The following is a 25,670-nucleotide window of genomic DNA, read 5'->3' as shown; positions in this document are numbered from 1 at the left end:
AAGTAGGAAAAAACACCAGAAGTCCACCTGCATGGGGTCTGGTCAAGCTTGGCCAGAAAAATGTGATGTGACCTTGGTAGGTTACTAAATTTCTTTTTTAAACAGCTTTATTGAGGTAAAAGAACACACAACATATTGTACGTATTTAAAATGTGGAAATTTTGCAAGCTTTGATATATGCATATATCCATGAAACTGTCACTGCAGTGAAGATAGTGAATATCTGCTTAACCCCCAAATGCTCCAGTGAGCCCTTGGTATCCTCACCATTGCCTAAGCTACCACTTATCTGCTCCCTGTCACTTTGGAAATCTCTTTGGGATTTGACCCATTCTTTATAGGTATAAGTGCAAGCAAAGAAATCCACATTCCCTGCCCCGGGATTCCTACTTCATGGGATTTGATAAGACAGTGTACATAAAAGTGCTTGACAGTAGAATAAAACTACTTCATCCCTCCAGTTCATTAAATAAGTCAACAAATATATTTATTGAGCACCCACTATATGCAGGCACCATAACAGAATTATAAAACAGCAGTGAACAAAATAAGACACTTAATTCTTCTGGATCTTTTATCCTATTTGGGCAGAGACAGGAATGTCAAAAACAAATGATCACATACTATGTCCAGTGGTAATTAGTCCACTGTAGAGAAATAAGGCAGGTAAATTGGTAACAAAAAAGGAAAAGGAGGGAGCCTGGGTGGCTGAGTGGTTGAGCATGATCCTGCATTGGGCTCCCCTTCGGGGAGCCTGCTTCTCCCTCTGTGTCTTTGCCTCTCTCTGTGTGTCTCTCATGAATAAATATTTTTAATTTAATAAATTAAAAAAATATTTTTTAATTTAATAAATTAAAAAAATATTTTTTTAATTTAATAAATTAAAAAAATCTTTAAAAAATAATACAAATTAAAATTAAAAAAAAAGAAAGAAAAAGAAAAAGGTATTTCAGGAAGGGTGGCCAGGGAAGCTCACTTCTGATTGAGGACATGTGAATTATCATCTTGAATAAAGGGGAAGTCAACCTTCTCACAGACATCTAGGAGATCTTTTCAAGCAAAGGGAACAGAAAGTATAAAAAGTCTTGGGCATCAGAAAGCTAGGATGTTAAGGAAACTACCAAGATGCAAATAATTAAGGCAGAGGGGCAAGGGAAGTGTGGCAGGTGAGGCCAGACAGTGGATGGCCTTGTAGTTTGAATGAAATGATGGGCCATGTAGCACATGGAACAGAACAGTGCTGTGATGTGACTTAGGGGTTGGAATAACCCATTCAGGCTGCTCTTGGAGACTGCTGGTGGCAAGAGGGGTAGCGGAGAAACCAGGAGGAAGCTATTGCCGCAGTCTAAGCAAGAGGTGGTGGTGGATTAGGAATGGAAGAGGTAAGGAGTGTCCAGGGTCTGGATACATTTTGAACGTGGGCCAATAGCTCATGATTTATTTTCCCCACAGTGGCTTTATGAATACTGAATAATGACAATATTTCCAATTTATGTAGTACTTAATAAAGTTCAGGAATGAAACTGAGCAATTAATATAAATTAACTATTTTAATTCTAACAATGCTATGAAGTTGGTTCTAATTTTATATCCATTTATAGATAAAGAAACTGTGGCAAAGAGTAGTTAGGAACATGACCCACCTCACAGAGTGGTAGGTGATAGAGCTGCTATATATATATATATATATATATATATATATATATATACACATACATATATATATATTAAGATTTTATTTATTTATTCATGAAAGACACACAGAGAAAGAGGCAGAGACAGGCAGAGGGAGAAGCAGGCTCCATGCAGGAGGCCCCATGTGGGAATCGATCCCGGCACCTTGGGATCATGCCCTGAGTCAAAGGCAGAAGCTCAACTGCTGAGCCACTGAGCCATCCCTAGAGCTGCTATATAATTCTGAGGGGTCTGGCTTCAGAGTCAACACGTTATATGTTATATGACTTCTTGTGTAAGAGAAATGATAGCTATTGTCATCCAAGTGAACCTTATCCAGTCAAAAAATTGAGAAACAAATACTATAATGGTCACTCATCAATAACTTAAGGTCTCAAATAAAAATTTCAGAAACAACCTTTCTATCTTTTGTTAAGAGCAAGATAAAGCAGTTTTCAGTGGAGTCACTTTTCATAGGTCCCCTTGGGTAAGGTCAGGCTACCTGTCCACTATTCCTAACCATGAACTCATTCATGGCACGCACCACTGAAGGCTCCCTGGAGGTGAACCTTTGGAAAAGCACTGACTCCAATATGGTGCTGGGCATGGAGGATTCAGAACATTAGGGCTACCATTGCCTACCTTCTGATGAATTTTTTCTTTCTGGTACTTTTCTTTTGGTTCTTCTTTCATAAAAGAATAGCTATCTTCACTTGGTCAAGAGCCAATGGTTCCCTACTTTACCATCACTAAGAATTTCTGAGAGACATTCTGCTTTTCATAACTATTTCTCTATTGCTGGATCTTCCCCTCAGGTCTCCTGGGAAACAGGTCAGGATTTTATGGATGAAGAAATTGAAGCCTAGGAAGGTTGAGCAATTTGCCTAGGGTCTCTGAGTGATGCCATGACAGAACTGGGATGGTAACGAGATCAGAATGTTCCTCACGTTTTTACAGAAGGCTTTGGGCTCAGCCCATGACAGGTGCTTCTGCTGTTTCATCAGATGAGACTATTATAAAAGAGCTGGGCAAACATGTTGTGAAGTCTGCACAGAGGGGTGGGCAATCACACATGTTTTTAGAGTTTCAGGCTACATTTTGCTTAATGTTCTATTTGGGCATACTTCAATACTTCCTGCCAATGGAGAAATCTGTACACATTAAGGAAAGTTGGGTTGTTCAGTAATACACCTGATTATAATTCTAACTTCAGGAGGCAACACATTTAAAATCTTTTTCTAGAACATCCGCTATAGTCATCCTAAGTACAACAGATGAGACATAAAATCTTTTATGAGCCAGTAAATAGAAGCTTCGGCGGCACCATGTTTCAAGCAAAGATAAAAGTACTCCTTCTTTTCAATCCTATAAAATGGAGAGCTTTAGTCATTTATTCCTGGCTAAAAGAAGGAGAGAAAGCCTGATAGAGACAAATCCTCAGGTTTCTTTTATTCAAATCTGTCAACACACATGAGCAACACAGCCCCAACACCTATAATACCAATGTGTCCATGTGTCCTCCCTGCATGTTCTGGGAACATGCATGCATGACGATGTATCAGGGCATACTTGGGCTTCAACTTCTTTTTAGCCCCCGGAGAAACAGAAACAGGGCTTACAAATGGGAAATTAACTAACAGTTGGAGAGGCTGGTGTTTTCCTTGATCTTCAAAATGTTATCTCCCTTTTTTTCCCATCTACACAGGATAAAATGAAAAAAAAAATTCATTTCTAAGCTCATTGCTTTCCTAAGAAAACTAAGCTTGAATGTTAACCACCATCCTTCACTGTCTCAGGTAATATAACGAGTTGAACGAGCTCCTGTGACACACAGCTTCATGAGGACTCTTCAGGGCTGAACAAGGAAAGGCAACATATGAAAGCTTTCTGTTTTGTAGTAAATTTTGCCCATAGGTTGGACAATGAAGTACAAAGGGTAAGACAGATGCTTTAGGTTTGGCCCCTAGTTTGGAAATGATTCACATTTCAATCCATATGAGGTATAAATATTTCACCTTCAAAACACACTGCAGGCTTTCTCTTTAGAAAATTCATCTATTTCGATATCCATTTTGCATCACAGAGCCTACTGGAATTAAAAGAACACAGGCTTAAGGTGTCAGGGAGCGTGGGTTCAAACGCTGACTGCCATGACGGTTCAGACGTGGTTCACCCCCATGAAGGCTGTTTCTTCATCAATGAAAGGGGAGTAAGACTGCTTTCTTTCAGGATTACAGGAGCAATTAGTGCTATCAGTAGGTTTCCAGACACAGAGCAGGTGTTCCGTAGATGATTTTAGTACGAATTAAAATAACTTCAGTTGGTTTAGATGCCATTCTACCTTTTTTATCACAAAGACATTTCAAACATATGGTTTTCCATCCTCCTCCCTAGACAATAAGAGGATTTAGAATGCTTTTACTCTCATCACTCTCTCTGGTCTTATATTGTTTCTAGCTGGTATTTTCATTTTACTTTGCTTCTGACTCCCTTAAATGATTCGTTATGACTGATGCTTATTTAGATTTTACAAAAAAAAAAAAATACTTACCAGTTTATCTCCTCACTATCATTGCATACACTCTACTTCCTTCCTCCTAGGTTCATTATACTATTTAGTAAAATATATATATTTATATATATACATATATAACATAAACATATATATGAACATATACATATATATATTTGTAGTTTTTTGTTTTGAAATAATGATAGATTCACAGAAAGTTGCAATAAAAGGTTCAGGGAGGTCCCAAGCACCTTCACTCTGCTTCCAACAATGTTGACATTTTGTGTTAACTATAGACAATAACAAAACCAGGTCTTTGAAATTGGGACAACACATAGAGCTTACTCAGACTTATACAAGCACTGATGTGTGTTTGTATGTGTGTGTGTGTGTGTGTGTGTGTGTAATCCTATAAAAATGAACTGCTACCCCAACACTACCATGTAATTGTACCACCATAACAAGGCTCCCCCATGCTACCCTTTCATAGTTATTTCCCCCCCCCCCCACCCCGGATAACCCCTGGAAACTACTAATCTATTCTCCATTTCTATAATTTCATCTGTATAGTGTTTTACATAAATGACATAGAACCTTTAGAGTTTGGGGCTTTTTTTTTTTTTGTCTGCATAATCCCCTTCAGTTCCAACCATGTTGTATGTATCAGTACCTTGTTCCTTTTATTCAGTAGAATTGCATGGCTTTGTTTAACTATGCACCCAATGAAGGATGCTTGGGTAGTTTCTAGATTTCGGTTATTACAAACAAAGCTGCTATGAACATTCATGTACAAGTGTCTGGGTGGACATAAGTTTTCATATTCCTGAAATAAATGCCAAAGAGTGCAATTGCTGGGTCATGTGGTAAGTCCATTTTTAGTTTTAAAAGTAACTGTAAAAAAAAAAAAAAAGTAACCATAGGGCAGCCTGAGTGGCTTAGCGGTTTAGCGCCGCCTTCAGCCCAGGGTGTGATCCTGGAGACCCAGGATCGAGTCCCACGTCGGGCTCCCTGCATGGAGCCTGCTTCTCCCTCTGCCTGTGTTTTTGTCTCTCTCTCTCTCTCATGAATAAATAAATAAAAATCTTTTAAAAAAAGTAACTGTAAAACTATTTTCCAGAGCGGCTGTACCACTGTACCATTTTATACTCCCACCAGCAATATATGAGTGACCCAGTTTCTCTGAATCCTTGCCACCATTTGGTGTTATCATTATTTATCATCTTAACCATTCTGACATGCATGTGGGGATAGCTCACTGAGGTTTGAATCTGCATTTCCCCAAAGGCAAATGATGAATGTATTTTCCTGTGCTTATTTACTATCTGTACATCCTCTCCTGGGAAATGTCTCTTCCTGATTTTTTTCTCTATTCTCCAATTGGATTGTTTGATTTTTTCCAATTGAGTTTGAGAATTCTTTATATATTCTAGATACTAGTCCTTTGTCGATTATGTGATTACAGAGATTTTTTTCCCAGACTATAGCTTGTCTTTTCATCCTCTTGACAGGGTCTCTTTTGGATGAGGCCATTTTGTCAACTGTTCTATGAATCATGCTTTTGAGGTGATGACTAACAACTCTTCACAAAGCTCAAAGTCCTGAATAATATTTTGTATTTTGTATTTTTTTCTAAAGGTTTCATAATTTTGCACATAAGTCCATGATCTATTTCAAGTATATTTTTGTATATGGTTCAAGACTTAAGTTAAAGTCCTGGGTTTTTGTCTGTGAATATCCAATTGCTCCAGCATGACTTGTTGGAAAACCTATGTTTCCTCCATTGAACTGCTTTTGCAATTTGGTCAAAATCAATTGGGCATAATTGTGTGGGTCCATTTCTAGGTTTTCTATTCCATTTCATTGATATATGTGTCTATCCCTCTGCCAACCCCACCCAGTCCTAATTACTGGAGCTCTATGGTAAGACTTGAAATCAGATAAATTAATTCTTTCCTCTCCATCCTTATTTGCCAAAATTGTTTTAATTATTCTAGTTCCTTTACCTTTTTAATATAAATTTAGAATAAGCTAAAAAAACCACCTTGCTGCAATTTTGACAGGAATCATTTTAAACCAATAGATCTGTTTGGGGGAGAAGTGACATTTTTTACTTTCTTGAGCCTTCTAATCTACAAAAGCAGTATGTCTCTTCAATTATTAGGTTCTTGGTTTCTCTCATCAGCATATTTAATTTGCAGATTTTCAACATACATGTTTTACTAGATTTATACCTAAGAGCTTCATTTTCTTCGGAGCAGTTGTAAGTGGTATTGTGTTTTATTTTATCTTCCTTTTGTTTGCTATTAGAACATAGGAATACAATGGATTTTATGTGTTGATCTTTTATGCTCTGACCTTACTAACTCAACTACTTCTATGAGGTTTTGTTTTTGTTGTTGTTGTTTTGGTACATTCTTTGGGATTTTCTATTAGATAATGTCATCTGGAAACAGAGACAGTTTTATTTCTCCTTTCTAAATGGCATGGCTTTGGGCATCTGGTGGTATAGTCAGTTGAGTGTCTAACTCTTGGTTTCAGCTCAGGTCATGTGCCCAGGGTTCTGGAGCCAAGCCCTGTTTTGGGCTCCACACTCAGCATGGAGTCTGCTTGAAATTCTCTCTCAGTCTCTCTCTGCCCCTCCCACTCATGCTATTTCTTACTCTCCAAAATAAGTAAAATATTTTTTAAAATGGCATGGCTTGGGCAGCCCCGGTGGCGCAGCGGTTAAGCGCCGCCTACAGCCCAGGCGTGATCCTGGAGTCCCTGGATCGAGTCCCACGTCAGGCTCTCTATATGATGCCTGCTTCTCCCTCTGCCTGTGTCTCTGCCTGTCTCTCTGTCTCTATGAATAAATAAAATAAAAATCTCTAAAAAAATGGCATGGCTTTTATTTATTTTTCTTCTCTATGGCACTCGCTAAAACTTCTAGAATTATGTTAAGAGCAGTGAAATTGGACATTTTCCCCTTGTTCTCAATCTTAGAGGTGAAACATTCATCCTGTCACCATTCAGTATGATGTTAGCTGTAGGGTTTTTGTAGCTGCTTTTTGTGAGATGAGACAGTTCCCCTCTATTCCTACTTTGCTGAGAGTTTTGTTTTATTTTTTTCAAATAATGAATGGGTAGAAGATTTTCTTCAAAGGCTTTTATGTGTCAATTGGTGTGATCATATGATTTTTCTTCTTTAGCCTATTAATATGGTTGATTATATTGATTGAATCTCAAATATTGAGATGGCCTTGCATACCTGGAATAAATCACTTGGTTATGACATATTATTAATTTCATACATTGTTGGATTTGATTTTCTAATATTTTGTTGAGAACTTCTGAGGGAAAATACTTATGCTACTAGTTCTTTTGGCCAGAGTTCTGTGAATGCTAAAGTCTCTTCATTTTGTTTATTTGAAAATGTTGGGCAGCCCGGGTAGCGTAGCGGTTTAGCACTGCCTTCAGCCTGGGGCCTGATCCTGGAGACCCGGGATCGAGTCCTGCATCAGGCTCTCTGTATGGTGCCTGCTTCTCCCTCTGCCTGTGTCTCTGCCTCTGTGTCTCTCATGAATAAATAAGTAAAATATTTTAAAAAAAGAAAGAAAATGTCTTCTTTCTCTCCTTATTCTTTTTTTTTTAAGATTTTATTAATTTATTTATTCATAGAGACAGAGAGAGAGGCAGAGACACAGACAGAGGGAGAAGCAGGCACCATACAGAGAGCCTGGTGCAGGACTCGATCCCTGGTCTCCAGGATCCGGCCCTGGGCTGCAGGCGGCGCTAAACCGCTGCGCCACCGGGGCTGCGCTCTCTCCTCATTCTTAAGTAATAATTTTGCTGGTTAAAGAAATATTGGTTGAAAGTGATTTTCCCCCAGGATTTTGAAGATATTATTTCATTGTTTTCTGACTTCTTGGCTTATAAAAAAGCATGGTGTTGTCAAATTTTCTTTCCTTTTTATATAACCTGTCCTTTCTTTCTGTCTGCTTTAAAGATTTTCTTTTGACATTTGTTGTTTTGAAGTTTCCCCACATTGGGCCTATGTGTGGATTTTTTTCCCCCCTAAATCTTGCTTGGGATTTTGTCATGTTTCAGTTTTAAGGCTCAGGCCTGACTACAATTTTAGAAAAATTTTCATTTGTTTTTTGTTCTACTATCACCTTCCCTCAGTTATTCCTAGTCTTGTCTTCTGGTCTTGGTTGTCTTAGCCTGTCTCTGAACTGCCCTTCAGTGTTTTCTTCTTAATCTCTCCTCAGATTGTGAGATTTCCTAAGATTTATATTCTAGTTGAATATTTCTCTCTCCAGTTGAATAACTGATTGGGGGAAAGTTGGTGTGATTCCTTTAGCTAACTTTGTGGGTAAATAAAGTTAGAAGCTAATCAATCTCTAACAGGAAATGTTTTTTCACCATTTTGATGTGATTATTTCTAAATTAAATCTGTAATGTCCTACCTGAGAAAACAAAAAATGTAATTGACATTTTGATTTATTACTAGTGTCACCATTATAAATTCAGTTCATTGATAGAGTACTTTCTATATGCCAGGTGCCACATTAAGAGCACTACCTGTATGATCTCAGTTGTTCTTTACAGTTATTCTACAGGCAGGTATTTATTTATGGAAGATGCCCAGAGATTGAATAACCTGCCCAAAGTCACATACCAGGTAAGTAATGGAGTTCTGATGAAGTGGCCCTAATAACTACATCAGCAGCTTCTGTGACAGTCAGTGTCCTTTTTCTAGGGGAGGGAACACCGAAGCTACGGGTCTGAATAGCACGGGACAGTGCTGAATACCACAAACAGAAGCCACCACTGTAGCTCCAACCCAGCTTCTAGAGGAGTAAGAGTGTTCAAGGCAGGTTATGTATTACTACGGTTACTGCCCTCATATAAGATCCATTCTTTTTTTCAAACAGCCAAATTTTATCACTCAAAGTCTAATTCAAATGCTATTTTTCATTAAAAACCTCTCAAGTTACCAAAATTGGAATTCCTTTCTTTCCCTTTTCAGTACAGTATAGTTGTTAGGCATGTGGACTCTGGAGATAGCCTGTGGGGTTCAAATCCAGGCTTTGCTGCTCAGCGTATTAGATAAGGCCTGGCATAGAGTAAGTGTTGGCGCAGAGTCAGTGCTTAGCAAGTTTTAGTTACTATGATGGTATCTGTGTTCATGCTTTCTTATCCTATGCCACCCCCATTAGAACACAAGCTCTTGGGTGGCAGGAAGCCATCTTATTCTAATTTCCAAACACCTGCAGAATCCAAATTCTTCTCACCACTTCCTCTGCTAACACCTTCATCTCCTTAGATTTTTGCAAGACTTCTAACCAGTCTCCCAACTCCACCCATGCCCCCTTTTATCTGTTCCAAACCCAGTGGCCAGAATCCAATCTTTAAAACTGAAGTGATGCCACTGCTCATAGTTCTGCAATATGGCTGTCTCCGTCCTGATGGGGCCAGCATAGTCCAATCCAAAGCCTTACATTATCAAATCCCCATTGCCTTTCTGACTTCATTCCCTACTTCTCTGCTAATTTGCAGCTCCAACCACAGTGGTCTCCTTGCTGCTCCCTGAAGGCTCCAGACATGCTCTTGCTCAGAGCCTGTGCACTGGCTGTTCCCTCTGCTTGGAATTCTCTGCATGGCTGACTTTTCACACACTCCAGGTCACAGCTCAAATGCCTTCTGCCCAGTGATGGTCTCCCCATCATCCTTTTTTAAAATGGCAGCTGTCACACTATCATGTCTTCAGCATGCTCTGTACCCATACGCCTATTTTATTTTTCTCCATAGAATTTATACCATCTATTATAGATTTTATTTACTTATCATCTGCCCCCACCAACAGAATAAAAGCTCCAGAGGATCAGAGGGTTGTGACTGTTTTGTTGATTGCACTCCAGAGTGCTTTAGTAGAAACTCAGTAAGGGGGATCCCTGGGTGGCGCAGCGGTTTGGCGCCTGCCTTTGGCCCAGGGTGCGATCCTGGAGACCCAGGATCGAATCCCACATCAGGCTCCCGGTGCATGGAGCCTGCTTCTCCCTCTCTCTCTCTGTGACTATCATAAATAAATAAAAATTAAAAAAAAAAAAAAAGAAAGAAACTCAGTAAGGATTTGTTGAAAGAATGATTTTCTTTCTTCCTACCTAATAGGAGCACCATGTGCCCTGTAGGTATTTAATATGTATTTGTTAAATTGAACTCTTCTAAAAAAAAGGCTCCTTCATTAATTGGCTTTTCTTAGGAAGGCAAATGGAAGCATAGGAAAGTATGTAACTCCAGAATCATGCAAAACCAACCCAACTGATGAACCAAAGCATACAGCATCTTGTTCCAAAGAACTTTCTTTCCTAGGAAGATCTTCAGCTGCTATTGGTCTCATTCACTTGCCTTTGCTTTGTCAATACCAGGAGCAATATGAACATCTGGTGCTAACTGCCCATGGTTGCGGCTGAGTTCCCCTGGGGCAGACAGCGGAGGACAGGTGAGGGGAAAACCTGGATTCCAGAAATGGGATGTGTGTGCAAAGGGGCATGAAGTCATATGGCAACATCATCCACCCTTCCATTTTTGAATGGAATTTGAAGTTTTTAGTCTATCTAAATCTGTCAGGATGGAGGGCAGGAGGGGTAGATGAAGGTGACTCTGGGATCACAGGGATCAGAAACAGGGATGGCACAGAGTAGCAGGTGCAACAGAGCTTGTGACCAGGATGCTCTGCAGCTCAGGGTGAGAAGGATGCCTATTCCCAGACATCTTGTGAGGGCCTTCCTAGTGATGTGTGCTGGGATTAAATACTCTAGTAAGGACGTTATCCAGTCCAGACATTTCAAGCCTCCATGCTTTCCTAACAAAATATAATAACTACTTCCCATTTTTTATTGAGGACTGATTAAAACGCCTCCATGTGGGGCGCCTGGTTGATTCAGGTGTTTAAAGGCCGACTCTTGATCTCAGCTCAGGTCTTGATCTCAGGGTGGTGAGTTCAAACCCTGTGTTGGGCTCCATGCTGGGTGTGGAGCATACTTAAAAAAAAAAAGAGCTCTCATGTGGCACCACATCGTGAAGATGTTTTATATCTTCCCTAGGGCATCCTATGACCCTAATTCAGTGATCAACAGCAGCAGTAGCACTTGGGAACTTGTTAGAGCTGCATATTTTGGGGTCCCGCCTTAGATCCACTGAATCAGAAACCCAAGAAGCAGAGTCAGAATTGTGTGCTTTCACAAGTTCGCTGCTAATGTTTGAGAACCACTGTCTTCAATGAGAAGCGTCATGAGAAAGAATGCAGCAGGGTAAGTGGATAGAGACCAGCAGAGTGGGTACGATCTTACTCAGGGCAGGGCTCTCTCTGATGAGCAGAGAGGAAGGGGTCGTGCAGATGTGGGGGTGCCAGGCGAGAGGAACTGGATCCAAGCAAAGAGAACAGCATGGGCATGGTTTCTGAGGTGGGAAACTGGACCCCTGGAACAGTCAGGAGGCAGAATGGCCTGGTGTACCCACGGCTTCATGTGTGTAGTCTGATTTATGTATATTTTAAAGTCCCTACATAGTTACCATGTGTCTTTAGTTATACTGAAATTTCCTCAAATACAAGAACCAGATTTCATATATTTTCTAAATAACTCACCATGGCACCCTTAACAGTGCCAGAAACTGAATAGCTTCTTAATAAATGCATAAATATATAAATGGAGAAAAAAAAACTGGGAAATAAGCAAAACATGTGGGGGAAAAGAAATGAAAGATTTATTTTGATCATGTTTAGCTTTATGCTACTGGGAGACATGTAGCCAGAGATGTCTGAAAGCCAATTAACACCTTAGAAAAATTCTAAAAGTGAAAAGTTGGTGGAAGTATCATTTTTAATGACATTAACCAAATTTTTGAGATTAGGAGCTTTTCTTGGGATACAGTTAGATGTCAAACAACTTTCATTTTCTAAACTGGAGGACAGGGCTTGAGAAATGTGAAACAGAAAAGTAGTAACAGAAGCTGAGTCTGGAGACACCTGGGTGGCTCAGTGGTTGAGCGTCTGCCTTTGGCTCAGGTCGTGATCCCAGGGTCCCAGGATCGAGTTCCGTATCGGGCTCCTTACAGGGAGCCTGCTTCTTCCTCTGTCTGTGTCTCTGCCTCTCTCTCTGTGTCTGTGATAAGTAAATAAATAAAATCACTAAAAAAAAAGAAGCAGCTGAATCTATACCAAAGGTTTTTAAATTTTCCCTTACAATGTCAAGAAAACAAGTCAGTGCACTGTGCAATGGCTAACTAAAATAAACAGAAAACTTGACAAATCTAATTGTCCTGCCTTGAAGAAAGAAACATTTAAGGTTTGTGTAACTACCATAAGGCTGACTGTACCCTCAAATGAGAAAAAAGTAGGAAGAAAAAAGGTGTCCTGAGCCCTGCATAGGTCTGCTGGGTGGCTGTAACCAAGTCTCACAGACTGGGGAGCTTTACAATGCAAGTTTATTTTCTTACAGTTCTGGAAGCTAGAAGTCTGAGATCAAGGTGGTGGCAGAGCTGTTACCTTCTGAGGCTTCTCTTCTTGGCTTGAGGATGGCACCTTCTCCCTGTGTCTTTGCGTGGTCTTTCTCTATACCTGTTTTACCTGTGTCTTTACCTTCTCTTCCTATAAGGGGGGAGGGAAGGGTATCAATCAGCCAATAACAGCCCCTAGGAAGGTGGTTCAGACTGACAAGAGGCTAAACACCATCGGAGGGGTGCCTCAGGGCTCGCTGGGCTGGCTGTCATTTCCAAAGAAGCTTCTGGATGGAGAGCGAGTCCACTGGCGGTCCACACAGAACATCATCTCCACGCTTCAAGGCTGTTTAGTTGTAATCCCATATCCCAGAGCAAACTCAAAAAATCTGGACAGGAATTCACCAGTTCTTTCGCCAAAGCAGACATATGTCTACCCTCTAGCAGTGCAGAACCGGTACCTTCCTATGTTCTCATACTCTGCCTGAAATACAAGAAGCTGCCAAAAAATCTGTTTCCAGATGTCAGTGGGCAGCCCTCTGGAGGCCACGGCTAGAATGACACCACCTAGGATGGAGTTCTATTTGGGTGTATGACAGAAAGCTAGCTTGCATCTTCATATTGTTTTCAGTGTTTCACAGAATATTCTTTAAAGGCTGATGCAAAAAATGTGTGGGAATTCTTATAGAATTCGATGAATGTAAAGGGTTATATTTTAAAGTCAGCTTTTAAGAACAAATTAACTTGGCAAGAAACTTTGAAGTGTGTAATGAATCTTCATTTACCAAAAAATAGTGAGACAGAGACAACGAATTCTTACATTGAGTTTTCACAGTAAAGGAAAACAAAAGAGACAGATTAACTAAATCTTTCCCCCAAAGCATAGTTCAGGCAACATCTCTTAACGTCTCATCTCTTATTCCAACCAAACCATAGCAGGGCACATAAGAATACATCCTCTGAATTCAGATACTCCCAAACCCATTCCTGGAGAGAGTATAGAGTAACAGCTAGTATTATTAGAACACATTAAAAATTTGGAATTTTGCCTCCATGGGGGTGATGGGAGAGAGGAATCTCTCCCATTCCTTCTCTAAGTCTCTTTTGTCATTCAAACCTTCAACCGTGACCTGCCCCTCAAAATTTCCCTTCCAGCTGCAGTTACCCACCCTGGTGAGATAATGAGTGGTCAAGAGCCAATCACCTAAGGGCCAGGTCAACTATCGAAACTGTATCAACTCTACCTGCATATCAGATGAGATCACCAGAAACCTGCAGAGTCCAAGAAAATGTGCCTCCTAACAGTGTGGCTTCATATGGGGTCCTGGGATTTTGAATTTTTACGTAGCAATATGAAAAACTTTTATAAAACAACTGTTATTACATAGAACTGTCTATTACATAATATGTTGTCAACAACATCAAGAGGCAGGAATTCTCAGGTTATAATGCTTTAGACTCTTCTTTCTAATGAGCTGGTACAAACCTGTTTTTAAATAATGGAATCCACTTGACTCATTAAATTTCCCCTTTTATCTTCTTTTTTTATTTATTTTTTTTTGGTCTTGGCTGCAATTACAGCAATTATCCCTATCTTAATTTTTCTGGCACACATTTTGTGCCCAACTGCTACTTGTGTTAATTCTTGTTTTAATGGTTCTTATATACTTTTATTGTCTTTGAATGAGCCCAATCAAATCTATTTTGGATGTAGAGAGATATAAATAACAGATAAATCTTGCCTTACTTTCTTCTGTTGCCTTGTGAAGGGTTCTTTTTTGAATAAGAGTATTTTTTAACATCAGAAAAGAAGGCAAAAACATTTTCTAGCTGTCTGGGTTAGGCTGGGGTATCACAGCTTTGAGAGAAAGAGAGATTTCATACTTGCTTACGGGAAGGTTGATCTCCTAAAATAGCTTTGGAAATTTAAGTCATCTTTCTAGTTATCTAACCCCATAGCTCCACCTGGAGTATCCAAATGTTTTATGTAAACTTTCCAGAAGATGACCTGCAAAATCTAGGTTTGGCAACACTCCAGTTGTACAGGGGGAAACAGAAATGGCAGACCCCAAACCTTCTCCAAGACCCCTCTTTGTTACCACCTAACCAAAGACAGGCCCTGTAGAATAACAGCGGTGGCTGGGGAGGGCTGTGATCCTTAGAAGCCATCACATCTATCACTCTGGTTGATGTTTCTCTTATCTGCATCCTGTCTGCAAAATACCTTCAAGATATTGTTCAAAGGCACAAATCTCCTCACATATCCTATTAACTAAATGCTTTCTTTGAAGTCTGAAAAATCTGTTAAAGGGTTTCAACCCAGGAGTTAACAGCAAGAGATTTCGAAAGACATCTGATGAATTTCATTTTTTAAAATAAGCACAAGGAGCACCTGGGTGGCTCAGTCGGTGAAGTGTCTGACTTTGGCTCAGGTCATGATCTCAGGGTCTTGGGGTCCAGCCCCGAGTTGGGCTCCTGCTTCTCCCTCCTCCCTTCCCCCCCACCTCAAGCTCTCGCACTCTCTTTTTCTCTCAAATAAATAAAAACTTAAGAAAGAAAACAAAATAAACACAAACCAACCATGAATCTACACAGTCATCTTTTACAAGAACATTCTTTCTTATGGATGAAATGAAAGCCAAGAGGGTAAGCTTGGATAAGTATATTCCCTTCTTCCGGAAAACCTCATATATGAAAACCCAAGCTTATGAAGGAAAATTGGGAACGATTACTCGCATTGCAAAACCACACATCAGTATACCAGAGGATTTCTTGAAACATTCCTTTCAGTGGTTCCCAGCCCCAACCTCATCTTTTTTCTTAGCTTAAGAATCGATGCAGTTTACGAAAATCTACATTTCGGGACATTCATTCCATCGAGTGCAAGCAAACTAGGAGGCAATCCTTTTGACTCACTCAATGTAGCCAAATTAAAGTACTCAAGGACTTCAGTTGTATAGAGGAAATTTCTTCATAATCCCTTCTCTTTTTTCCTTCCCCCATGCCTGGTCTATTGATGCTTTTAGTGTGTGTATATGTGTGTGTGTGTGTGTGTGTGCGCACGAGAGAGAGAGAGAGAGAGAGAGAGAGAGAGAGAGAGAGAGAGAGAGATAAAGAGAAAGAGAGAGAGAGCAGTTCAGCACAGCTCACTTTCAAATGAAATCTTATATAAAACTCCAATATTTCGTGAGAAAACTCCACAGAACTCTAAAGTTCTAAGAAACATGGTCGAAAACACCTATATCGGCAGGCCATTCTCCAGTTCACTGCCAAGTCTCTAGAAGTCATCAGTTTGTACCTGCTGGTCTTTATATTTTCAGAAACATGAGGAACAGGGGACATTCCACAAATATGTTGTATTCTACAAATACAGGAAATCAGTTCATGTGTGCCAGTCAGGGTTCACTTGCAGAGCCTGAACTGACTCTGGTTAACTTACGTGAAAACGGATTTATTAAATGGCTTGCACCATCGTTGGGCTGAATTTTCACTGTAGCACTGGGACACCGCAGGACCTGTTTGACAATGAGGAAGCTTCCTGCCACCCTGGACTGCTGTGAGTCCAAGCCTTGCTGCCTTGAGCAGGAAGCTATTCGTGTGCTCAGAGACTCACTTCAGGCCACACTTGTGTCCTTGGCACTAGAAAAATGGGATGCCTTGCATTTTGACTCTCAACACAAGCTTCAGTGACCACAATGTCCCTGGGACAATGACAAATGACGCTACAGAAAATCCAAAAGCCTCCACAAATGCCTTGGTCCCTCCCTACTTTTGGAACCCAGAACATCTGATATTCCGGAATGACTGTGCATTCCAGCCCCCCGGAGTGAAGGAAGGCTGGAGTGGACAACTCCAGTCAACCACCATACCCACCCATGCCTGTCCACTTAGTCCACGCTAGAGAAAGCACTCTGCTAAAATAAGTGGGAAATATCAGTGAGGGAGACAGAACAAGAGAGACTCCTAACTCTGGGAAACGAACAAGAGATAGTGGAAGGGGAAGTGGGAGGGGGGACCGGGTGACTGGGTGACGGGCACTGAGGGGGGCACTTGATGGGATGAGCACTGGGTGTTATGCTATATGTAGGCAAATCGAACTCCAATAAAAAATATACAAAAAAACCCCACTCTCCTTTTAGGGTCTCCTTTTAGGGTCTCCTTTTAGGGTCGTCCCCTAAAAAGATCTGGAATGTGCCCCAAAACTATTGATTTGCTTTGAAAACTCTCTGTAAATTCTTGTTTTTATACCACATTTCAATCACTCCTGGTGCTTAGGAAAACAAATTTCATAAATGTTGCACTTACTCTATAGAGTAGCCCTTCTTAACATTTGTCTGAAATTTATTTCTCTTTCAACTATCCAAGGGCTAACCCTTCATGCTCAAACAACCGAGTACTCAAATGCGAGTCTTCAGAGTCTCTGCCCTGGCCCACTTCGTAGATGGGGGTGGTTTCTTCAACCCTTTGCCTGAACCTCCTACTCACTCTTGTGCACAGGAGGGAAGATTCTGGTAAGCTCGAACCTTCCCCCCCTGCCCCCCCTCCCCACTGAAAGTGTTGTCAGAGAATGAGCACCCTACCCTCATTGTCACCATTTTGGACCAAAAGCACATAGAGATGCTCAGTAATTCACATGCACCGAGAAAATTCTCCCTTAATTAGTCTAAAATCCTCCCAAGCCATTTAAAATCATTGTTGTTTATTGAGGCTGAGTCTTGAGGAGGAGATTTGTTCCAGAAGTGGCAACACCTCTGGCTGCTGGGCTGGTTTGGGAGGTCTTTTTCCTGTCGCTCACCATTCAGAATACAGTCAACAAAGGCATCTGGCTGCAGCTTGGAGGAAGTTGCTACTGCTGTTCTTGTTTTCACAGGAGTTTTATTTTCAAATTCCTGAGGGCACCCAGAAGGGTGGGAACATCTTGTGGCTACCCTTTCCCCAAAGCCAGGCGGTGGAGCGGCCAGACCCCAGCCCTTGCCCAGGGTCACATTCCAGACAGGCATTCATAAGATGGCCATGATTAAAAGCAAACGACTCCATCATTAAGACCCAGGCCTAATATCAGTGGGGCAGTTTTTCATGGAAATGACTTCTAAAACCGAGCTCCACTGCAAAGCGGTTTTATTTTGTAGACTTCCTCTCTCCCAGTCCTCTCTATTTTCACTGAAGACAGAGGGAAGGAGCAGTAGGAGCAGTTCCACCGAGAAAGATGTCATCTGAGCCGTGGACGGGTGGAGGGGCAGAGGGCACAGACTCCTCCACCACTGCAGGGGTGAGCACACAGGGTGGGCACGTCGTAGGAACCTGGGCGTGTTGGGAATCACAACTTTGTTTCCTCACTTTTCTGCTTTGTGAATCTCCACAAGAGGCTAATTTTGGCCGCCGCTTGGGAATGGACTTGTGGGTTTTGCTGTCATTTGGCCATGCCTGCAGTCCCAGGGCCCTCTCCCTGACGGGAGCCTCACATCCTGCACGCACGGGGCTTGTTACACAGACACCAACGAGGTCTAACTAACTTCCCTGTGCTGAATGACACCTTGGGGGCACCCCCCACACCATCCTTCTCTGGCCTCCATGTCTTCTGAAAGACTCCGAGACAGGCGACATACACCATACCCCATGCCCCATGCCCAGTCCCCCTGGGCTCCTCCTAAATACGCTAATGTGATAGAAAGGAGGAATCAGTCAGGTGGAAAAATGATTAAGCAGGCAGGTTTATCTCCAGGCACAGGCTGCTGAAGTGAGAGCAGGTCTCTTCCCTTCCAGGGTGCCAGAGAAGTCTGAGGAGGCTGCACAGTCCCAGCCCCACTCTCGAGTCACCCAGACCCCACCACCACCACCCCCAGTGCAGCCTGTGCTGGGGGCTCCTTGTGCACATGAAGAGGCTCGGCCTCACTCCGGGCTCTGGGGCCACAGACCCTATGGATGGCAGGCGTGCTGTTCCGGGGTTACACACGGGGCAGCCACCGGGGTAAAGAGAGTGAGGCACTACCTTAAGGGCAAAATTCAAGGGGGCTCCCATAAGTCAGCTATCAAGATAAATAATATTTCCATGTGTTATTTTTTACAAGTCAAAATCAACGTAAAAACAATCCATCATGAACAAAGTATGAAAAATTTTAAATAAAGACAGGATCAACGGAGCTTCAGGGCCAGACCTTGAAATTCTGCAGATGAATATAAAGTGACAGGGTCCAGATCCCAAAAGTTCTATGGAGCATGGACAGTAGGTCTGCAGGAGGTCACAGCTCAGTCTGTCCTCCTCAACCCTGCTCCCCCCCCCCCCCCCCCACACACACACCTGGTCCAAAGCCTCTCTGGGGCAGGTGGAGTCATAGCTGTGCTCCTCTTCCACCACCAGGTGCTGGGGGATACCCAGGGCTCCTGGTTCTGGGCTCTCTGGGGAGCCTGCCCTGCCCCGGAGCCTGTGTGTGCATATTAAGTAAATCACACTTGGGATTTTCCCCGAACACAAGGCTGAGCCAGGCCCCTGGCAGGGAGACTGTGTTTAGACTCTCCCTGACTCACACTTTCCTGTTTATTTCCCATCCTGGCTCAACTGAATTACACCACAAGGCCAGGTGCACCTAGGGTGACATTCCCAAACTGGCCACCAAGAGGCGATCAAGGGAAGCACCAACCCCCCTGATCCTGCACCAGCCTCATTCCTCCAAAGGAGTCCTCTTGCTTGGGCAAACTTCTCATTCCTCTCCTCTCTGCTCACTGTATTCCTGTTTCTATCCAAGAGCTGTAAAAAGTCACAGGCCACAAGGTGTCTCTTGGAGCTGTAAGAGTAAACACCTTGGATGCACTTTTGTTTAATCTGCTGCGACTCTGCTCGTCAGGACTTTCACAGCAAGGTGTGCTGAATGCTTTGTGGGAGCACAGCCATTTCAGGGGAAAACACCAGTGATCTTCAGCAATTCCTAGGGCAAGGCTGCCCCTGGCTCCTGCAGCCTCTCTGCCCCAGGCTTGCTTCCTGAACATGGCCAGGAACTACCCGTGCTGCCAACCCTGCTTGGCTGCTAGATGAAACTCCCACCCGCAAGACAAAGGAGCCATCATCCCTCCGGCTCAGTGGTCCCCAGGTATGGAGGGAGGCACGCAGGCAATTATTCTATCTTCATTTTATTTTGCAAAGCACAGGCTGTCTTTATAGGGACCTGCAGTTCACTCATTTCCTGCAAAGCACAAAGGAGAAATTCCACTTCCGGATTGGCTCCTGCTCCCTCAGGCAGAGCGGGGCAGAGTACAGCACTGCATCAAGCAGTTGGAAGGCTCCAGCCTGGGGCTAGGTGTGGAAGCCTGTGTCCCTGTGTTGTCTTGACCCTGTCCTGGCCCAGGATGTTCCTCGGGTGGATCACACCCCTGTGTGTCCCACTCCTTCAATTGTACGGAAGACTAAATAGGAACTGGAGGCCCACTTCAGCTATCAACTGTGTGACTTCAAAACAAAAACAAAAACAAACCCCCCAAAACCAAAAAGCAAGAAAAGAAAAAAGCAGATTGTTCTTTGTCGCTTTCTTCTCTCATTGGTAAAATGAGGGCCCTGGATTAGTAATCTAAAGTGAACTATATAAAATTTAATGTTAAAATGTAACATTGATAATACAAATAACAATAGGTTGGGGTTTTCTTTTGGGGGGGGGCAGCAAGGACAATGTTTGCAACCAGTCTTCCTATAATCTGCAACCAAGGGAACAATCAGCAGTCCTCCCCAAAGCTTTCAGCTCTTTTCTCCTCCAAGCAAGGCATTTGTTAAGTTTTATGTGGCATCACTTTGCTATCTTCTGTAGGGGCCAGGCCCTGAAGCCTTTTGTGGGCTGATCCTGTTCCTGTACCCTCCTACCCCATGACCCCAACGATCTGCAAAAATAAGTACTGGTCTGGAACATTGAAACAGCTGGTTAAGCTTATGAAATCGGCAGAGAGGTCTAAATCCTTATGAACTGTACATTTTGTTAAAGGCCAAAACATTTTTTTAAAGTAAAGCGAGACAGAAATTGAATTTCCAATATAAAAGAGCAAATGATAAGTGGTAAAGGCAGAACAATAGAATCCTTCTGCTTTCCTTAAATGCGTTGTTGAAAGGAAAAGCTATGCCAAACACATGCCGAGCCCCTCCATCCTTCCATGTGGTGGTGGGAACAGCCCTGTGTTTATGGTTTCACTGTCACAGAGCCTGGCCCAAAAGACAGCTTGGACATGCTATTTCCTCAGCTTGCTGTTAAATTAGTCAAGTGTCGTAGTACTTGTGTTTTCACAAAACAAGACCTAGTTAACATTTGGATGCAGGCGTATATGTTCAGAAGTATAAAAATGTATATACGCAGTAAAAAAGGGGCATTGGAAACTGCCCTCTGAGGCTTACCTAGAGATCTCTCTTTTGTCTGGTTGGTTGACCTCACCACTGGAAGACTTGCTCGAGTTCGGCTGCCTCTGGAAAAAGGACTTGGAACTTCTCCCTCAGACATGGCTTCCAAAGAATCACCAGACGTCTCTGATAAATGCTCGACCGGGTCACCCAAATTGGGAGGCTGGGGACTATGAGACAGTTTGGGGCTTCTTGTCTGCAAAAGGCATTTGAAAGAAAGTAGGAAAATAAATGACTATTAATTATGCTGAAAATGTTTTCAATATCATCAAGGTCTGCCAATCTGGGCCAACAGTATGGCAGGGGAAAAAATCCACCAGAATGACTGGACCCAGAAAACTGAAGATCCAGTGGGTCAAAGTATCAATTGTGAAAGTTACTGGAAAAAAACACACCCCACATTGTCCCTGAGTAGTCCATTAAGATTTTTATCACTGCGCATCTACTGTACAAATGTCAGCTTGAACAAGGAGTTGAGGATGAGCCACATCCTAGGAAAGAATGATGGCAAATCAATTCCTTTGGCCAGACAAATTTTAACGGTTGTTATGACAACAGATGGGATTGTACATGTTTATATATACCTAAATGGATGAGGCATTCACACCACAATAAAGTGAACACAACCAGTCCTTTAAAGTCTTACATTAAGACTGCTTCCAAAATCAGTAAACCAAGATTGTGAGGGAGACATTTATATCACAGTTACATTTTTTCCTTTGAGACAGAAATCCCATAGGTAAGATTATGTTTAGCTTTGGTTATTACTTACCTCAACAATCGGCAGAAAGGACCTAGAATAACTTGCACACACACGACACATAACTGAACTTTTAATTATCTGTACTCTAGTGGAAGGCAATTTCATGTGTAAGATGCTCATAATCCATTAGTCAAGAACATTCCTTGAACCTGGACTATTGGTTGAGCATTGTGGGAAATGGAGAAAAACAGACAACATGCTGCCCATCAAAGAGTTTCAGAACTAATTGGTGCAATTAGTGAAAGGCACAAAACAGCACAAGATAGTGTATAATGATGTGTAAATGAGGAACTGTGTGGGTACATCCATTCATCCTTCCAACAGACACATATTGAGTACCCACTATGTTCCAGGCACTGTGCTAGGTACTGGGGCCAGAATGATGCACAAAACAGACTTGCCCCTGGCCTCATGGTGCTCATAGTCTCACCAGGGGACCAGCAATGAAGACAAAGGTAAAGCCGTGGTGAGACTATGTTAAGTCCAACTGGTGGGAGTGGGGTACTTGAGTGGAGAAGTCGGTAAGACACGTGAACTGTGTTCTCAAGGAAGAGGTAAGGTGGGAGGAGGTGGTCAGCCAGAGGGTAGGGATAAAAAGAGGGAAAGACACTCCAGGTTGAGGGGTGGCCAATGCAAAGTCCCTGATGCAGAAAGAAGTGGCAAGCACTGGAGACTTGCTGGGGTGGATGTCCAACAGAGATCAGATCACACACAGCTGTGGGGTCAAAATGAGGGCGCTCAACTGAATTTGAAGGTACCAGAACTTCGTGGAGGCATTTTAGGCAGGGAAAGGCAAGAGGGGGCCAGGATCAGATACATTTTTTTTAGAGGATCACTTGAACTAGCGTGTAGAGGTCGGAGATTATACCCGTGGATGGTCAGAGAAAAGGAGTCAGCGAAATAGGGGATTAGGCTGAATGAACACATTATCTCAGCTCTCCCCTCTCGCACTGCCCACCGTGACTGGCATTACATGATCCAGGCACCTTCTGGAAGGCAAACTGATCAGAATGCATCAGGCAGGCGAGTTTTCTCTTACTAAGATGCTAAAGATGCTGAGGGGCTAGTGCTGGGCTACTGGCAGGCCACGGTAGCTAGTTTTTTGGTTTGTTTGCATTCCTTAATTTCCTTTAAGTCTTCCTAAGGAGGCCACTGCATTTTGAAGTTAAGCACCAAAGCATTTACCTCTCAAGGCAGGAGCAGCTTCATGGGTGTACAACCTATACCCCATACAGGGCCCCACACTTAAAAGGATTCCATGCTTGGATTCATGCTCTACTGTGGCTGTCTTGAAATTCTTTTTCTTTCTTTCTTTCTTTCTTTCTTTCTTTCTTTCTTTCTTTCTTTCTTTCTTTCTTTCTTTCTTTCTTTCTTCTTTTTCTTCTTTCTTTCTTTCTTTTTTAGAGAGAGAGAATATGTGGGGTGGGGAGGAAGAGGGAGAGAAGGAGGGAAAGGGTAGGGAGGGAGGGAGAGGGAATCTTAAGCAGGTTCCCTGCTCAGCACAGGGCCGGATGTGGGGCTCAATCTCACAATCCTGACATCATGTCCTGAAGCTGAATCAAGAGTTGGATGCTTAACTCACTGAGCCACCCAGGCACCCCTGTCTTGAAATTTTTAATGATTTTTGGATCAAGGTACACTGACAATTAGGTAGCCTGATACATTAGGGAACCCTTTTGAGGACAGAATGGTCAGCTTCTTTCCCCTCTCTCTTGCTACTAAGGATACAAGGAGACCCCTCTTGGCAGGAGCACTATTGCATTATCTACACCCCTGCTCCTTGATACACCTCTCAAAACCTTCCCCAGAGGAAAACCGGAACAGGATCAGCACATAGATCTGTGCACTCCCTTAAGAGTAGGATGTGGCTTCAGGGAGAGCACCAGCCTGGGTGTTCCATAGGAAACTCTCAGCTCACATTACATGCCGGAGAGGACACCCATTAACAGTTAAATTGTCTCTTTGGCTTAATTTTTCTGTGCAAGCTCCCAAAGTGGTTTATTGCTAGATTTATTTTCCATAAGGACTGCTTCTGTAATAAACATTGGGATCTGGCTTTGGCACTCGGTGAACATATAACTTGATTAGAAAAATCATCCCTAAATCACTGCCTGGCCTGCCAAGACCTAGATAAATTCATATGGTCTTCAATGAAGTAGCTACCTGGTTGCTACACTCAGCAGAATATCAAGGGAAAATGTCTTCACTCTGACTTGATTAAAAAAAAAAAAAAAGACTACACACTCAGTTTAGCAAAATAGCCAAGAAATAATATTACTTTAAGCGGCAGGGCCACGTTCATGGCCTCTACCGTTTGGTCAACTTTGCAGCCCACGGCAGATATAATACATTTGATGAGTTGTCATTTTCCATTGCAAAAGGCAATAATCCTTGAAGAAAGTCAGAATCAAATTTCTATTTCTTGTTCAGGGTCATCGTGGTGGTAATATGTATAAAAATAGAGATGTAAGGGCTAATCTTTAAAAAAAAAAAACTTCCTGTACATAGCTACTTAGTTCCAAATATAAATGTCCCCTCTTTTATTTCATATCATTCACTTTCCCCCTGCAAACTATCATTGCATATTAGCAATCGCCTCACAGGGTCCCCTCCCTTGACGCCAGCTCGCTGCTAAGACATCATTTAGTGCAGGGAAAAGACAATAGAAATTGCTGACACTAACGAATGTCAGATACTCTGTGATTTGCTACAGGAGAAAAGAAAAGTCAAAAAGCATTTGGAACAGGGACCCTGTACTCAGCACAGTGCGAGGCTCCTGGGGTCAGGAGTGCTGCATGTGGTTCCTGAGCTCCTAACGCATTTAAGGTATATTTTGGGGCCAAGGATAATAGACACCTAACAGTGGGACGAAAAGAGCTAAGAGGTGTGTCCCTGTGAATGCAGAAGGGGTTTAGGGAATAACTGCTGGCATCGAAGGGTGGACCACGGTGGGAAGAGGGGAGGAAGACATGACTGAACAGGTGCTAAGGGACGCCCTGAGCTAAGTCACACACCCGTGTTCTCAGGTGTCTGTGCACTAGGGGGCAGCCAGGAGGAGAAAGTGGGACAACTGCTGGCCTCTCAAGGGACATTTTCCCCTGTCTCTCTCTCAACTGAACTAACAGATACATAATCCAAAGTAGCTGACTACCGAGTTGTTGTTTTTTTCTTTAAATAAAAGACTAAGATTTTATTTTATTTTATTTTATTTAGATTTTTATGTATGAGATGGAGAGTGAGAGAGCACAAGCAGGAGGAGCTGAGGAGGGAGAGGGAAAAGCAGGCTCCCCGCTGAGCAGGGAGCCTGATGTGGAGCTCAATCCCAGGACCCTGGGATCGTGACCTGAGCTGAAGGCAGACGCCCAACCGACTGAGCCACCCAGGCACCTCCCCCAGTTGTGTTTTTCTACAGGCAACCTCAGGGCAGGATTTTGCCTCCTGCTAATTCATGAAAAAGTTTCACATTTATTATTTTACTTGATGCTCAGTGATCTTTGAAAGAGTTCCTGTCTCCAAGATATGTCCTCCTTCCCTGAGGAATTCCTCCCTGCCCACTTGGATAAGCCCCAGTCCCATATTGGGGGGAGGGGGAAGGACATGCATTGCAGCTACCCTGGGACAGTCCTGCTTTGCACCTGTTGTCCCGGGGTGATTATTAGTAGAAACCCCCTTTTTACTTCCAAGCATATGCTGCTTTGAGCAGCTAAGTGCAGAGTCACCCACTCCCAACCCAGTCTCAGCTGACTGGACCAAGCAGTAGCCACACCTGATCTTGACTGGGCCCATTATAGTCTCTCTCTGAAAAATGGAGACCTGGGACAAAGGAGCTATTTTATTAGTGTTGAATGAGAATTAGAAATGTGAGGTCACAT

The 25,670-nt window shown here is 42.6% G+C and overlaps 1 protein-coding gene across 20 annotated transcripts in view; it reads right to left on the bottom strand.

Moving 5' to 3' along the window:
* Positions 1-25,670, bottom strand: part of KIAA1217 (KIAA1217 ortholog) — a 464,836-nt gene that overhangs the window by 115,648 nt on the left and 323,518 nt on the right. For 19 of the 20 annotated variants that reach the window (XM_041765783.1, XM_041765782.1, XM_041765799.1 and 16 more), the window contains one exon: positions 21,033-21,231. In XM_041765783.1, coding sequence (XP_041621717.1) covers positions 21,033-21,231 — 199 coding nt within the window. Of the gene's footprint in view, positions 1-21,032; positions 21,232-22,983; positions 23,003-25,670 lie in introns of those variants that run through there. The other variant, XM_041765790.1, reaches the window with a different exon arrangement.

This window comes from Vulpes lagopus, chromosome 8 (assembly GCF_018345385.1).
Source record: "Vulpes lagopus strain Blue_001 chromosome 8, ASM1834538v1, whole genome shotgun sequence".
In the NCBI taxonomy this organism is placed as follows: domain Eukaryota; kingdom Metazoa; phylum Chordata; class Mammalia; order Carnivora; family Canidae; genus Vulpes; species Vulpes lagopus.
This window is presented reverse-complemented; position numbering and strand designations above follow the sequence as displayed.